Source organism: Molothrus ater, chromosome 4 (genome assembly GCF_012460135.2).
Source record: "Molothrus ater isolate BHLD 08-10-18 breed brown headed cowbird chromosome 4, BPBGC_Mater_1.1, whole genome shotgun sequence".
In the NCBI taxonomy this organism is placed as follows: Eukaryota; Metazoa; Chordata; class Aves; order Passeriformes; family Icteridae; genus Molothrus; species Molothrus ater.
Window position 1 is genome coordinate 47,939,805 of NC_050481.2, and position 13,198 is coordinate 47,953,002.

General features: G+C 35.4%; 2 protein-coding genes across 6 annotated transcripts in view; one reads left to right on the forward strand and one right to left on the reverse strand.

Moving 5' to 3' along the window:
* On the forward strand, positions 1–7,658 carry GNPDA2 (glucosamine-6-phosphate deaminase 2). Of its 3 annotated transcripts, none has more exons than XM_054514525.1 (7): positions 1–120; positions 1,040–1,111; positions 1,529–1,696; positions 1,997–2,094; positions 2,558–2,740; positions 3,042–3,494; positions 6,644–7,658. In XM_054514525.1, the coding sequence occupies exons 3-7, from the start codon at positions 1,569–1,571 to the stop codon at positions 6,700–6,702; spliced, it is 921 nt and encodes a 306-aa protein (XP_054370500.1). In that variant the 5' UTR covers positions 1–120; positions 1,040–1,111; positions 1,529–1,568; the 3' UTR covers positions 6,703–7,658. The 3 variants fall into 3 exon arrangements, with proteins under 3 accessions (XP_054370500.1, XP_054370499.1, XP_054370501.1); XM_054514526.1 differs by lacking the exon at positions 1,040–1,111 and having other exon boundaries at positions 8–120; positions 3,042–3,226; positions 3,320–3,494; XM_054514524.1 differs by lacking the exon at positions 1,040–1,111.
* GUF1 (GTP binding elongation factor GUF1) overlaps positions 1,961–13,198 on the reverse strand; it is a 27,480-nt gene continuing 16,242 nt past the window's right edge. For all 3 annotated transcript variants that reach the window (XM_036381557.2, XM_036381558.2, XM_054514523.1), the window contains 3 exons: positions 12,921–13,040; positions 11,997–12,033; positions 1,961–11,007 (listed from right to left, as the gene is read on the reverse strand). In XM_036381557.2, coding sequence (XP_036237450.1) covers positions 10,870–11,007; positions 11,997–12,033; positions 12,921–13,040 — 295 coding nt within the window. In that variant the 3' untranslated portion in view covers positions 1,961–10,869. The remainder of the gene's footprint in view (positions 11,008–11,996; positions 12,034–12,920; positions 13,041–13,198) is intronic.

Consider the following 13,198-nt stretch of genomic DNA (forward strand, 5'->3'; position numbering starts at 1 on the left):
CGGGAGCTGCGGGGCGGGCGGCGGTTCCCGTCCTCCTCCTCCTCCTCCTCCTCGTCCTCCTCCCCTCCTTCATCTCGTCCTGGTCCTGGTGCCACTCGTGGCCGCCGCGGGCTGTCCCGGGTGAGCGGGGCCGGGCAGGGCGCGCCGTGGCCGGCCGGGGAAGGGGAGGCCGCGGGGGCCCGGGGCTGCTGTGCCGGCGGCGCTCCGGCTGCAGGTCTCTGCCAGTGTAGGTTTATCACCCCTCCCTCCCCACCATCGCCAAAAAAAAAAAACCGCAAAAAAAGTGTCCTTAGCCGAAAATTCGGTGTGGTTCTGCTGCTGTGCGTGGGTCCCTGCTCTTGAGAGCATCCCCGTGTTCCCAGAGTAAAATTGCTGGGATTTTATGAAACCGGCCTAAAGCCGCGCAGTCTGTTCCTGTTGGCATGCTGTTCCTTCTCGGGGATGTGTGTTAATTCTTGGGTGTGCGCAAATCGTGTTTCCTCGGCAAAGGTGAGTTTGACTTGTCACGGCTCAGCTGTCCAGGGAGATGGAGCAGCACAGGCAGCACACGGTGATGATCATCACTTTCTTCCTTCTTTAGTGGGACAAACATGGTTAAGTACTTTAATTCATATTTTTTTTGAAATCAACCGCTCATTTGGGGTCAGCTAAATTAGTGTGGTCTGTCACACCTGTGGCCGTAGGCTTCTGACAACTGTGTTGTGTTCAGTCTAATGCCGAGCACACCTAGACCTGGAAAGAGCAACGCATCCCAAACTGGGGAAAGAGCCTCAGTCTTCCTGGATAACTACCAGACTCTGTTAAGCAGAAATTCATGGAAAAATGAGTTTCACTTAAATGCAAGAGATGCTTGTATACTTCTAGCAACCAAGCTTGTTTTCTGGATATTCATCTTAAAAGTTGATACAATTGCACTCAAAGCTTTTAAATTTCTGTTTAAATTTATGTGGCAAAGAAAAAATGTGATACCGTATTTTTTCCTGTGAATTGTAAACATTTCAAATATCTCTAATGCTTTAACGTGTTTTTTTTTTTGCAGAATAATAAACTTACTGGAGCATTGTTAAGGAGCTAGAATGGGAGTGAAAGGAGCTTTAATAATTTAGTCCCAGTTAGGTATTTTGATTATAGAAACATGGGATTACTCTGGGTCTTGTTTTTGAAGTTGTAGGCATTCAGCTGGTCATAAGAAACAGGAATTAATCTTGGTATATAAGTATTTCCTCTTTTCTGATGGTAATGACGAAAATACTGAAGTTCAAAATGGCTTGTTCTCATCTTGTTTTAGCTTTTTCCCGTTAATTGCTTTAAATTAGTCTGTGGATTTTAATAAATATTTTGACTGTAATCTATCATTTGGATTCTGTAGCTTTTCTCTTGATTGTCCAGCTTGAACTAGGTCTGCAAGAGTGTGGTATGCTAATGCAAGTCATTGGTATGAAAGATGATTTTTTTATCTCCTCTGTAATCTAAGAGTTTTGCAACTACTTATGTGGTGCTTATTTTAAAACTTCAACATTTTCTCCAGGTTTAAGTTTGTTTTATCATACAAGTTCTTCACTGCCATAATGAGGCTAGTAATTCTTGAAGATTATGATCAGGCTAGTGAATGGGCAGCCAAGTACATCTGTAATCGTATTATCCAGTTCAAGCCAAGTCAAGGAAGATATTTCACCCTTGGTCTACCAACAGGCAAGTTTTATTCAGTGTCTTTGAAAATAACTAAGCCTGGAACAATGTTTGTATCACTGGTAGTAGATACAGTATTTAAAAGAACATAAGTATTTTTGGTAATATTCTAAAGTTTTTTTAAATATTAATTTGATTTTTGTGAAAAGTTGTGATGGTTTGAGAAACTGATAAATACTAAATGAGAAACAGCATGTTGCTTGTATGTTGAAAAGCACTGTAACAAAATTTGACTGTGAAGACATTTAAATACACTGAAAATGTGCAGATACACAGAACAGTAGAAAAACTTTTATTTAACAGGAAGTACACCTTTGGGATGCTACAGAAAGCTGATAGAATATCACAAAAATGGAGATCTCTCTTTCAAATACGTAAAGACTTTCAACATGGATGAGTATGTAGGTAAGATGTGCTATTATTATTTGAGAACATACTGTACTGTTTTTTTTCTCCTTATAAAAACTATTAAATATTTTGTCAAAGTACCAGGTTAGTCTAGTATATTTGTATTCGTGTATTAGACTGGTGTCCCAGCATTTTTCTGTTCCTTGATCTACAAAAATGCAAAAATAAACACCAGGCTAAATCCAGTGTTTCACAGTACTTCTGTAGAATTATGTTGTCATGTAATATTGGGACTGCATTTCTGTTGAAGACTTTACACTCTGGGATAAGATGTATGTGGAGGGAATGTAAACCAGTCACCTTGTACGTGCCAACAGGAAACCTTTCTTCTCGATGTAGTTTCAGATCTTTATTTGACTCAGGTTTGCCTTGCATGCCCTACATCTGTTACACACAGACTAAAATTAAGGCTGTTTGGTTAAATCTTGTCATATGGTAATTTCCCTATAAATCATTTCAGGGCTTCCCAGAAATCATCCAGAGAGCTATCACTCCTATATGTGGAATAACTTCTTTAAGCATATTGACATAGATCCGAATAATGCTCATATCCTTGATGGGAATGCACCAGACTTACAGGCGGAATGTGATGCATTTGAAAAGAAAATTGAAGAAGCAGGGGGGATTGATCTGTTTGTTGGAGGTATGAGGAAATGCTCTGTGGTTAGTTACAATTCAAGCACATAAACCAATTCTTTAGTCATTATTTTCATAACTTGACTAAAGCACAAATATTTCAATTACTGTGTAAGAAAGTTCTGTGACTAACAAAGAATCAGTATAAATTTCAAAAGAGAATGGTTGGTGTCCAAGTTTCTAATGACTTATTGAAAATGGGGAAGCAAAAGGAAAGGATGAGCCCCCTTTTTTATTAATTTACAATGTTTGAGGTTATGTGTTGACTCTCAGGTCTGGAATGATTTATTTTTTTTAACTTTGAAAAGGCATTGGTCCAGATGGCCACATTGCATTCAATGAACCCGGATCAAGTTTGTCTTCAAGAACAAGATTAAAGACTTTAGCAATGGACACCATTTTGGCAAATGCTAAATACTTTGATGGAGACTTATCTAAAGTACCAACTATGGCGCTAACAGTTGGTGTGGGTACAGTGATGGATGCTAGAGAAGTAAGAACTCATTTAGTTCTAGTTGCATGTGTGTTTTCAAGATTACTTGGTATTGATACTGGGATTAAAAGTAAAGAGACCTTTGTTTTGCAGGTGATGATTCTTATAACAGGTGCACACAAGGCTTTTGCATTGTACAAAGCAATTGAAGAAGGAGTCAATCATATGTGGACAGTTTCTGCTTTCCAGCAACACCCTCGCACTATCTTTGTGTGTGATGAAGATGCTACTTTAGAACTAAGAGTTAAAACTGTGAAGTACTTTAAAGGTGAGCACTGAATCAGAGGTCACATGTTTATCCAAAACCGACAGCTTTGAAATTATACTGATTTAAATCTGAGCCTTCCAGCACTTTGCAGTCACTAATGTATAATGCTATATAGTCAAAATATAAATATTAACTTACTTCTTGTATTTGGAAAATTGCCAGGAGGCATAACTTGTGCTACCTACATTCCAGACAATATACTTGGGAAGAGTATTTCCTTTGCTTCCAGTTTAAACAATAGTTTAGTAATCTTTAACTTTAAACAGCAGTAATCTGGTGTTCCAGAATACCGGTCTTAAGTTTACTAGAAAGTTTAGCTTAAAAAATGTTAATACATTTATTAATCCTGATACATCTCCATGCTGCTTTTGCTGTAATGTGATGTCTAGTAAACTGCAATACAGACTTTGAAGCCACCTGAGAATATTTTTCATGTGCAATTAGCATAACAATCTATACTGCCTTTGAAAACATTGCAACCTTTTACCGTGTGTTTTACATATTTGTAGTAGGTATATTGCGGCAAACTTAAAGTAAGTCAGGATATTTGATAGTAATTGAGACTTCCTAGACTGAATTCTGTTTGACTGAGACAGTAGAAGCTGAGAAAAGTAGTTTTCTCCTGACTGCACTAGCACAGCACATGCAATTGTGTGACTCAGTTGTTGTTCTCACTAGCATGGGTATATGTAGTAGCTGAGGTATCAGAGATCAAGATTGTAATTTATTAAATTCTTTTTTAGAGCATTATATTACCAGTGCTCATATATGTATTGGATTGCAGTTTGTACACCTCTATGATACTTATACTGATACCTCTTGTGGCCAGCTTGTTAATTTTGAATTTTTCAGTATGCTGTTCTCTGCTATGTATTTGTGGGGTAGGAGGGAGGGTTAGTCTTTTCTTGTATCACACTGCTAGACAGCACTTACTGTTGTTTTCAGAGATAAACTTCTCTAACTGCTTGGATAAGTTTTAAACATTATCCTGTATTTTATATAAACAGAGGCTTTGCTTGGGAAATACAAACCTAATGTAGAATCACTAAATATAAATTTCAGTGAATATTGCTTTAAAAAACATCAAGGGCTACAATTTATGAATGTGTGCTATTGTGTCACTGTATATAATTACCCTGTAATACACAGCAATAGAACTTTAAAAAGATGGTTTACTTTAAACTTAATTAATTTTACCTGCTCTGCAATCAGTAAGATTCTTTTCCCCTTGTAAGATGGAGAAGTCAGTGTGGGTCAAATTTGGAATTATTTCTGAAACTTGATCTTCAGGTTAGACTTCTTAGGGAAGCTAGGTAGTTATTAATACTGCTATTTATAGTAGTGATTTATGGAGATTTTTCACCACTTAAAACTTTCAATATGAAGCTGCTTTTTTTTTTGTTTTATAATCAAGTACCACAGTGGCTGGTAAATAGATTAACCTATTCCATTTTTTCTAACTTTCTCAAAACCTATAATAGACTAAAATTATCAAGTGTGCTTATGGTCTTACTTGCAACTTTCTTGAAGAATGAAACAGAAAATGAATTTTGAATTTACTGATTTATCTGCCTATAAGTTAGTTCAGGATAGTTTTTTTCCATACTTACACGTACTCCTCTTAAAACTGTGTGCAGAAATCTGTTTATTCAAAGCATACTTGAATACCAAGTGGGACTTTCCTTTGAAATAATTGTTTTGGCATCTACCAAGTCTGGTGCGTTTCTTTAAAAAAATCTTTTGTTTCTCACTGTTTTTCCTGTAACACTTTGACTAACAGGATTTAAATATTCTTCATTAAGTATGACAGAAGCTATACTTTGTAACCATTTTTCATGCATCTAGGAAATCGGTAATTATTTCATTTCCCCTTTTTAGAAGAGGAAAATATTGGTAGGAAGTTAAATGTTTTAAAGCTCAAAACATGTTTCTAGTTTACATAGTGTAGCAGCTGTTACTCTTTCTGGACAAACGGCTTTTATGTCAAATGTATACTTAAGTTCTTGTCACTGTTAAACTGAAAAAATATTACACTTGATCTAACATCTGTATTTTATATTAAATAATCACACAGTGATTAGTAATAGATGCTGCATAAGATGCCTTTTTTTATGGTCACTTACAGTAATGACCTTTGATTGTATAGTTAACTCAAACTTCATGTTGCTGCAGTGGCATTTAAGGCTGCCACCAGCTGCATCATGTAGCAAAGGTATTTGAATATTCTTTACCATAGATAATAAATATGCAGTAATGTGAGATTTCTTTCATGATTTTTAAGAAAATTACTTTTAGTGTTGCATATTTTAATTTTAGAAATTCAGTCTTTAGTTCAATACTAAAATGGACTTTTACTTTGTGGATTGTGAACACTGATCATTACTGTTATTAGTTCTCAAGGTGAAATGAGGCAAAACTTGCCAGTGATCCAATGTCACACATACCTAGATGTAGGTAACATTTTTATTAAGTTATAGCAAAGTTAAGAAGGAAGCATCTTTTTTTTATTTAATTGCACTTCAGCATTTATTAGAATTAAAGTAGTTGAAGAGGAAAAAAATTATCCCCCTAATCATAGCTATGAAGGACTTGTATATGACAAGAAAAAGCCCAGCTACAACAGAAAACAGCTGGACTGCTGAAATTGAGTCTGCACTAAGAGTCTGGATAATTTAATTTGATTTTGCCTGTCTAGGACCACAAGTACATGATTATTACAAAAACAGTATTACCACAATGCTAGAACATTTCAAAAGAACTCAAGCTGTCAAAGTCTCACTATGTGTGCATCTAATTTTTATGGCACATTGTGGGGTGAGGGAATTACATTGCTGTTACACAGTTTTTAATACACAAAAGATATATTCATTTCATTTGGAAGTATTCCAGATGTGGCTTTTTGGGTCTGTTATTAGAGAACTGTCTGGTCCCTGCTCAGCTCATACTGAATATGTCATTAGTATGCAAGTGATACAGGAATATATCTGCTGTCTCTGACTCTGAACTACTTTACATAGCCATTTTTATTCTCATCAATGAATTATTTAAAATGTGTACTTTGAAGCAAATTCCAAATAAAAACGTGGATAGAAGAACATTTTATCAAAGTATAACTAATGTAAAGCTGGCATTGTTGCTTTCCCCCCAAGGTTTAATGCATGTGCACAATAAGCTTGTGGACCCACTGTACAGTATGAAAGAAAACTGAAAGAAGACTGAAGAGGAACTCCATGTGGGTCAGCAGCAACAGTTTTAGGTAGCAGATGAGTTCACTGCTATGCAATATGCTGAAAACTGTTTAAAATGGGAAATCCTAGGTACTGTATTTTTAAAAAGGTCCAATATCTGTACATTCACATTCCATCTGTTTGCTGTGTTGTGCATTTTGCTTTAACATTTGGAGCTCCGCTGTGGGTACATCACTAAATGGAACAGAACAAACTTGGGAGAGACTGCACATTATGTAGAGAAGGGAAAAGCAGAGCACTTACTCCAGCACAGCAATGTATTGCATCTGCCTCCTATTAGAGATGATGACACTTCATTTCCCAGAATTCTTAATTTTTGGCTTGGTTAGAGTAACTACATTTTGCATTTGTGTCTTTAGGCAGAATGGTTTTGGCCTTTGCTATTACTATGGACTTGTAATAGTTGTACAATTTCTACTATGAAATGTTCTGTTTACATATATCTAATGTATATTGAGCTTTTGCACTTGGTTGCCTTAAATTTGTCTTAAACAGTTTTTGGGCATCTCAAGTCCTGCTTTATATTTCGGGCAAATGAAGATATAAAAACAGTGCCTAAAAATGCACCAAATTCTTCAAAGTTACAACTTGCTCCATGGATAAAAATATTAAACTTCTACAACAGCACTTTTTCCTCTCATGTACTTCAAATTACTTTAGGATTTTATATTTTTGGTAATCAAGCTTTATACATAAGGAAAAAATCTCAACGTTCCTTCCTGGAGGTACCTGGTCAATTATAAAACTGATGTTACAATTAAATGCCTGAAAAGAGCTTAATTTACAGGACTATAACGTCTGCAAATGATCATTTAAAGCCAACTGTTAATCACTTTTCGTTGTATCATTATAAACATTGAGCTGTTACAAGGAATGTTATTTCCTACTTTGAATATAAGTAAAACTTAAATATAAATCTCTTAGTTTCAAAATTGTTTCATTTCTAATATAAATTGTCATGATTAAATAGTTCAGAATTTCAGGGAGTGATTAGGCACCAAAGGAGAAAGATAAGAGTTTACTGATGAAGACTTTTTTTGGGAAAGCCCTTGTTGAAAATACTCCCTGCAAGAAAGTACAACTATAAGCACAACTTCAACAATTCAACTTTTCACCCAAATGACAGGCATGTAGTCTTTATTACAAAATCACATTATCTCCCCAGGGATGTGGGAGGCTCACCTTTCATCTAGGTGACTTTTCTAGACTAATCTAGGCTCACCTTTCTCATAAATGGTCTTACAGAGTCCTTTCAAAACTGGACTGTTCACTGATTCTGAGGAATTACAAAAGCATGGAAGAATCTGTCTACAGCAGTGTAGGAAGCCAGGCCTAGTGTTTCAATTCTCAACAGTACATTGAACATCCATATTTAAAACAGGTTTTCAGCTTTAAGGCTCAGTTTATTTTTGAAGCATAATGCAACATTGTGGGGAAAAAAGTTGAAAAGACTGCCTTTCAGAAGAATGCTGTTACAGGTAATGTATGACTCAAAATGCAGTGTTAGGTTTGCCATTAGCCTTTACAGCTAAGCAAATTTACAAACAATTGTATTACAAAAGCATGAAACTAAAAGTAGTAATTAATTTAGGTTAGTATTAATGGAATTGAATCAGGTTTCATCTTGATGATCATTATCCTTCATGTGCCAAAATGGAGAATGCTATTGAAACAATATTCTTGTTCTTTATTCCAGCACACCTTTCAGTCATGTGCCTCACTTGGCACCCTTACTCACTAAAGCCCTCTGTGTTCTCAAGATGTGCCAGATCACAGAATTAATATATTTCCTCCCTTTTTAACTACTCGACCTTCTGTAAAACACAGGCCAGTTTAAATACCGGTACAGCAGAACCTGTCTGTCCTTGGGTCTGGGACTATTATTGCCTCTTTTAATGCACAGCTCTTGTTGTTCTCCAGCTTGTTTCTCTTGTTACACTATTTTTTAAAAATTTTGAGTGCTATATTATGTAATTTTTTAAGTACTACCACACTGTTATTTCATTCCTTAAGATACTTCCAATCATTTTATGAAATATCATTTCTTCAGGAGAGTACCTTCCAAACTTGTCCACTACTTTAGTGCTTAAGAGTTAACCTATTACTCTGCAGTAATGGCAAAGCAAGCATTTTCAAGTTCAGGAGTCCTTAAAAGTAAATTCTAAGTTAGCCTAGCACATCAAGGTTACCATTTTATTCTTTTTCTCATTTTAAGGTCTTTCCAAAGGAAAGGGGGAATCAAAAAGTAACTAGATAGAATCAGGTACATTTGTGTCAAAAACTAATACCTCATGTACTTTACAGGTACTGACCAGTTAATTTAAAGTTCTTGTTTTGAAAACTGATATATGTACAAGTCCTCTCAGAATTAAGACTACAATTTGTATTTTTTTTCTGCCTCATGTGACTATGTAAAGCTAAAACAGATTCTCAAGGCAGCTCTATCCATCTATGTAACTCATTTAATTAGGTAACATACACTTGATGTGTCTGTCATTTAGCAAGGATATAATTTACTGTTTGGACAATCTCTAGCTCACCTTCAGTTTCTGCCTTATTCCTCAGTACAGAATCACTGCCTGTAGGTCTGGTTCAAGGAGTGGGGAGGACCTCATTTTAGCTCCTTTGCTCCTAGCATGTATCCCTGCAGCTGTAGTTCCTTAAATGCTGGCTTTTATAGGGGAGGAATAATAAATGTGTTAGAGAGCCTTTATCCACAGCATCCTTCCTTTCTTCAGGGTCAGTAGTAGCAGCTTAGGTACCTTTATTAAAGGTACAGATAACTTGTTCACATCCAGATCTTTGGTTTTTCAGTGCACCTGAAACAGCTTCAAATAAAAAAAAACCCAAAACCTGAACAACCACAACCAAACAGAAAAAAGCCCCAACAAACCATTAACGTATCAGAATTCCCTCTCCCCTTTTTCTACACCTGAAACTAATAAAGGTTGAAAGGGAACATGTCCTGTTCCATTCCATCCCTCCAAAGATTTTCCCAATTCTCCTTGTACACAGGCTGAAATAAAACTAGTTTATGATTAAGGTGTAGGTACAAGCCTAAATTTAAGGGCAGACTTTCCTGGTGACTGAGTACTTTAGTAGGTACGACTAGCTATCTGTTCTCTAATAAATATTTAATAACAAGAAATTAAGATTTGTGAAGAGCAAAAGTAGTCCCTGAAGATCAAAAAAATTAATGCAGTTTAAAAGTTTTTGGAGGTGGGTAAACAGTTGTAAATACAGTATATAGTAGGGTCATTAACTTATATTTATAATTGCCTTGTGTACACTTCCAAAAGTAACACTTCATGTTATGTGTTATGCACACTACACTGCAGCATTTAACTGGGCATGCACTGACAAACTTTAGTATGTAAACTAATATAAATAAATAAACTTCACCAACTACACCAAGATATGTTATAACCAAACCTTCATGTTAAATAATTTTTTTAAGGCCTGAATTGGTCTTACTAGTGGAACAGTTACAGATCTGTGTTTTAATATATGAAAACTTACCATTTCCCTGGAGATGAGCACAGCTAGGCTGAACTAATGGTAAATTTACACACTTCAACTGGTTTAAAACAAACAGCGTGGTAAATTTAAAGAGTTTTGATTTTTTCATCTGATGTGGTTTCCCAGCATAACGATTTCCTGACAACAGCAACTTTGGAGAAAGTGAAACAGGAAACAGCTTGATACTTTTGTGTCAGCAGTTCAAACTTTAAAAGAAAAAAACCAAATCAACACAGCATTGTTTGTCTATACATACCTTTAAATTATTTTTATAATCTTTTTGCCATATGGTTCCTCTCTATATATAGAGACTTGCAATGCAAAAAAACCCCCAAAATTATGTTCATTTTAAGTGCTAAAAGTATGAAAACAGTGGAAAAAAAAGAAAATATAATGTGAACTTTTGGATGCAGTCAAGTAACTTTAATTTCATCATAATCTACAAATATATGTACATTTTTAAGTCAATTCATCTTCCCACACATACCAAATTAATTCCATTTAAAGTCACGTATGTTCCCTTTCACAGTGATAAATCCTGTATTAGCTCACTTTGCTACTGTCTGCAAAAAGCTGACATGATCTGGAAGATCAGATTTCACTGATCTCTACTTGTCAGTTTCTCTCTTTAGAACACGTATAAAAGCATCTCTTGGAACCTCAACATTGCCAATTTTTCTCATCAACTTCTTGCCTTCTGCTTGCCTCCTTAAAAGCTTCATTCTTCTTGTAATGTCACCACCATACTGTGGAAAAAAAAATTACCAAGCATAAATTATAACTGCAGCTACAGTACATTCCAGCCACACAAAACTCAATGGTTTAAAAATAGTCAGAAAGGCTGGTTATATTTTGACAAAAATATTACTTTATACTCCAAATAGTTTGGTCTAAATGCCACTAGTTAAAAAGAACAAGGAGGAAAATAAGCACATTAATTTGGACAACTGACTGTTGAACTCTGTCACCTAAATATATACATTCCTGTAAGGCTGGCTGACACTAGACAACATATTAGATCCAAATCCCCTTGGAATAGCAGCAGGATACCAGCTCAGATACACTGTGGCATCTTGACTAGCATTAGGTGCTTACATCTAGAAAAATGACCTAAACCTTGTACAGTGCTGAACAGTCACCATCCCACAGCTGTGCTTAGCAGAATTCTATTGCAGTTGTGTGAAAGGGACACTTGTTTAATATTTTCCAATATGTTCAATTCAGAGAGTTAAAACCTAGCTAAGTAAGAGGCCTCAGTTTTCCAACAGCTTTGTTGAATCTTGTCCACAGTCAACTATTGACATTTAAAGCTTTATTACAATGTATTACTGCAAACCTAAATAGAAGTTTAATCACAAACAAGTCTCAAAAGAAGCCCATTTATATTTCCTTCTATCACCTGAAAACCAATTTAGAAAATATAAAGTTACTTATATGCCTGTGTACACACACACATACACTGTTAGAAAATGATGAGATGATGAAACAGACACACTCAAAGTGTGTGACTGAAAATGCCATTACTTTATCTGATCCATTCTTCAAGCTGCAGCAACGTGTTACAAGAGTTGGATTTAAAAAAAAAATTTAAAAGTATCTGTTGGAATTCCACAGACACTTAGGAGGCACAAGTAGAATATATCTTTGCTGGGTTTCTAGGAAGAGATGGGCATATCATCTTAGCAGGATTCTAAGGTACACAAATGTCAGAAATACGGAGAAAAAAAATACCTACACATTTTGCCACAACATTTTTTCTGTAAGGCTTCAGCCTGCAAAATAAAATAACACATACAGCTTAACATATTAGAACATCTGCATGTGAAGCTAAGTACTTGAGTTGTTAAAATGTTATTTGTTTTTCTCCTAATTTTGGAACATGCTTTGGCATCATAACATTTTCAGGTTTTGTATACAAAATATGAAGCTTTAAACAGAAGATGTAATTCACAGTTTTCAATTCTAGAAACATCACTTAGGACATATAATATGTACATAAAGAAATCACAGTCTTGGCTTTTTATCTGGAATTTCTGCTATGACTCACAGGAAGCATTACATCCCTGTGTATATACAATTATAAACAAATTCTTACAGCACTTATGCCCAAATCCTGACCTTTAATTATTTTACCACTACTTAAATCCTATTTAATCAGCAACAGAAAAATGAGAAACATAACATCCAGGAAATGGTTTTCTTTAAAGAAGCATGTGCTAGGACAATGTTTTTGTGTTCAGCTGAAACGTATTTCCTTTGGAACAGCACAAATCAGCTATTTTTTTGCTGACTCTCACAGCAAAGTATTCCACAACTAGCTAATTTTTTTCAGTAGTAAGAAACTTTTTCTACTGCCAGAGGAAGTGGACACTTGTGTTGGAAGTTACACTTTAACCACTAAGTGCAATTCTGACCCCAAGCAATCTAAAATAGAAATACAATTTCTTTGTATAAATTTAATTCAAAATGTTAAGTCAATAGTCACTGCTCAAATGTGTTTTTTTTTCTTCAAGTAGCATATATCAAGAAAAATACAACTTTATAGCGAAATCAAAGTCCTGTACTGTATAAAACTAGGTAAGACTTCACAAGTCTGTATTTTACACATCTTAAAATACAGACAGAAAAAAAAGAAGGGGAACAGAAGGGCTTCACTTACGTTTCTCTTGCAATGATTTTCTTGCCAATGGCAGCCTGGATGGCTATTTCAAACAACTGTCTAGGAATAGTCTCTTTTAAACGTTCACACAGGAGTTTACCAGCAGCATAGGCTTTATCGCTGAAAAAAAGGTCAGCAACACTAAAAATTTATACATTAATCAAACTGTTTGATTGAAGGATTTTAGTAGAGGTTTTCCTCTTCTTAACTCAGAAGATAAGCTGATCTGATCAAATTTTACATCTAATAAGTGGTCTCTGTATGTCACCTGTTTCATA

What these genes read in the sequence shown, in the direction of transcription:
- GNPDA2 (XM_054514525.1), top strand. Translation starts at nt 1,569, where the DNA reads ATGAGGCTAGTAATTCTTGAAGATTATGATCAGGCTAGTGAATGGGCA. An exon ending in CAACATGGATGAGTATGTAG is followed by an intron (nt 2,095 to 2,557) that starts GTAAGATGTGCT and finishes AAATCATTTCAG; the next exon opens with GGCTTCCCAGAAATCATCCA. An exon ending in AACTGTGAAGTACTTTAAAG is followed by an intron (nt 3,495 to 6,643) that starts GTGAGCACTGAA and finishes TTTCCCCCCAAG; the next exon opens with GTTTAATGCATGTGCACAAT.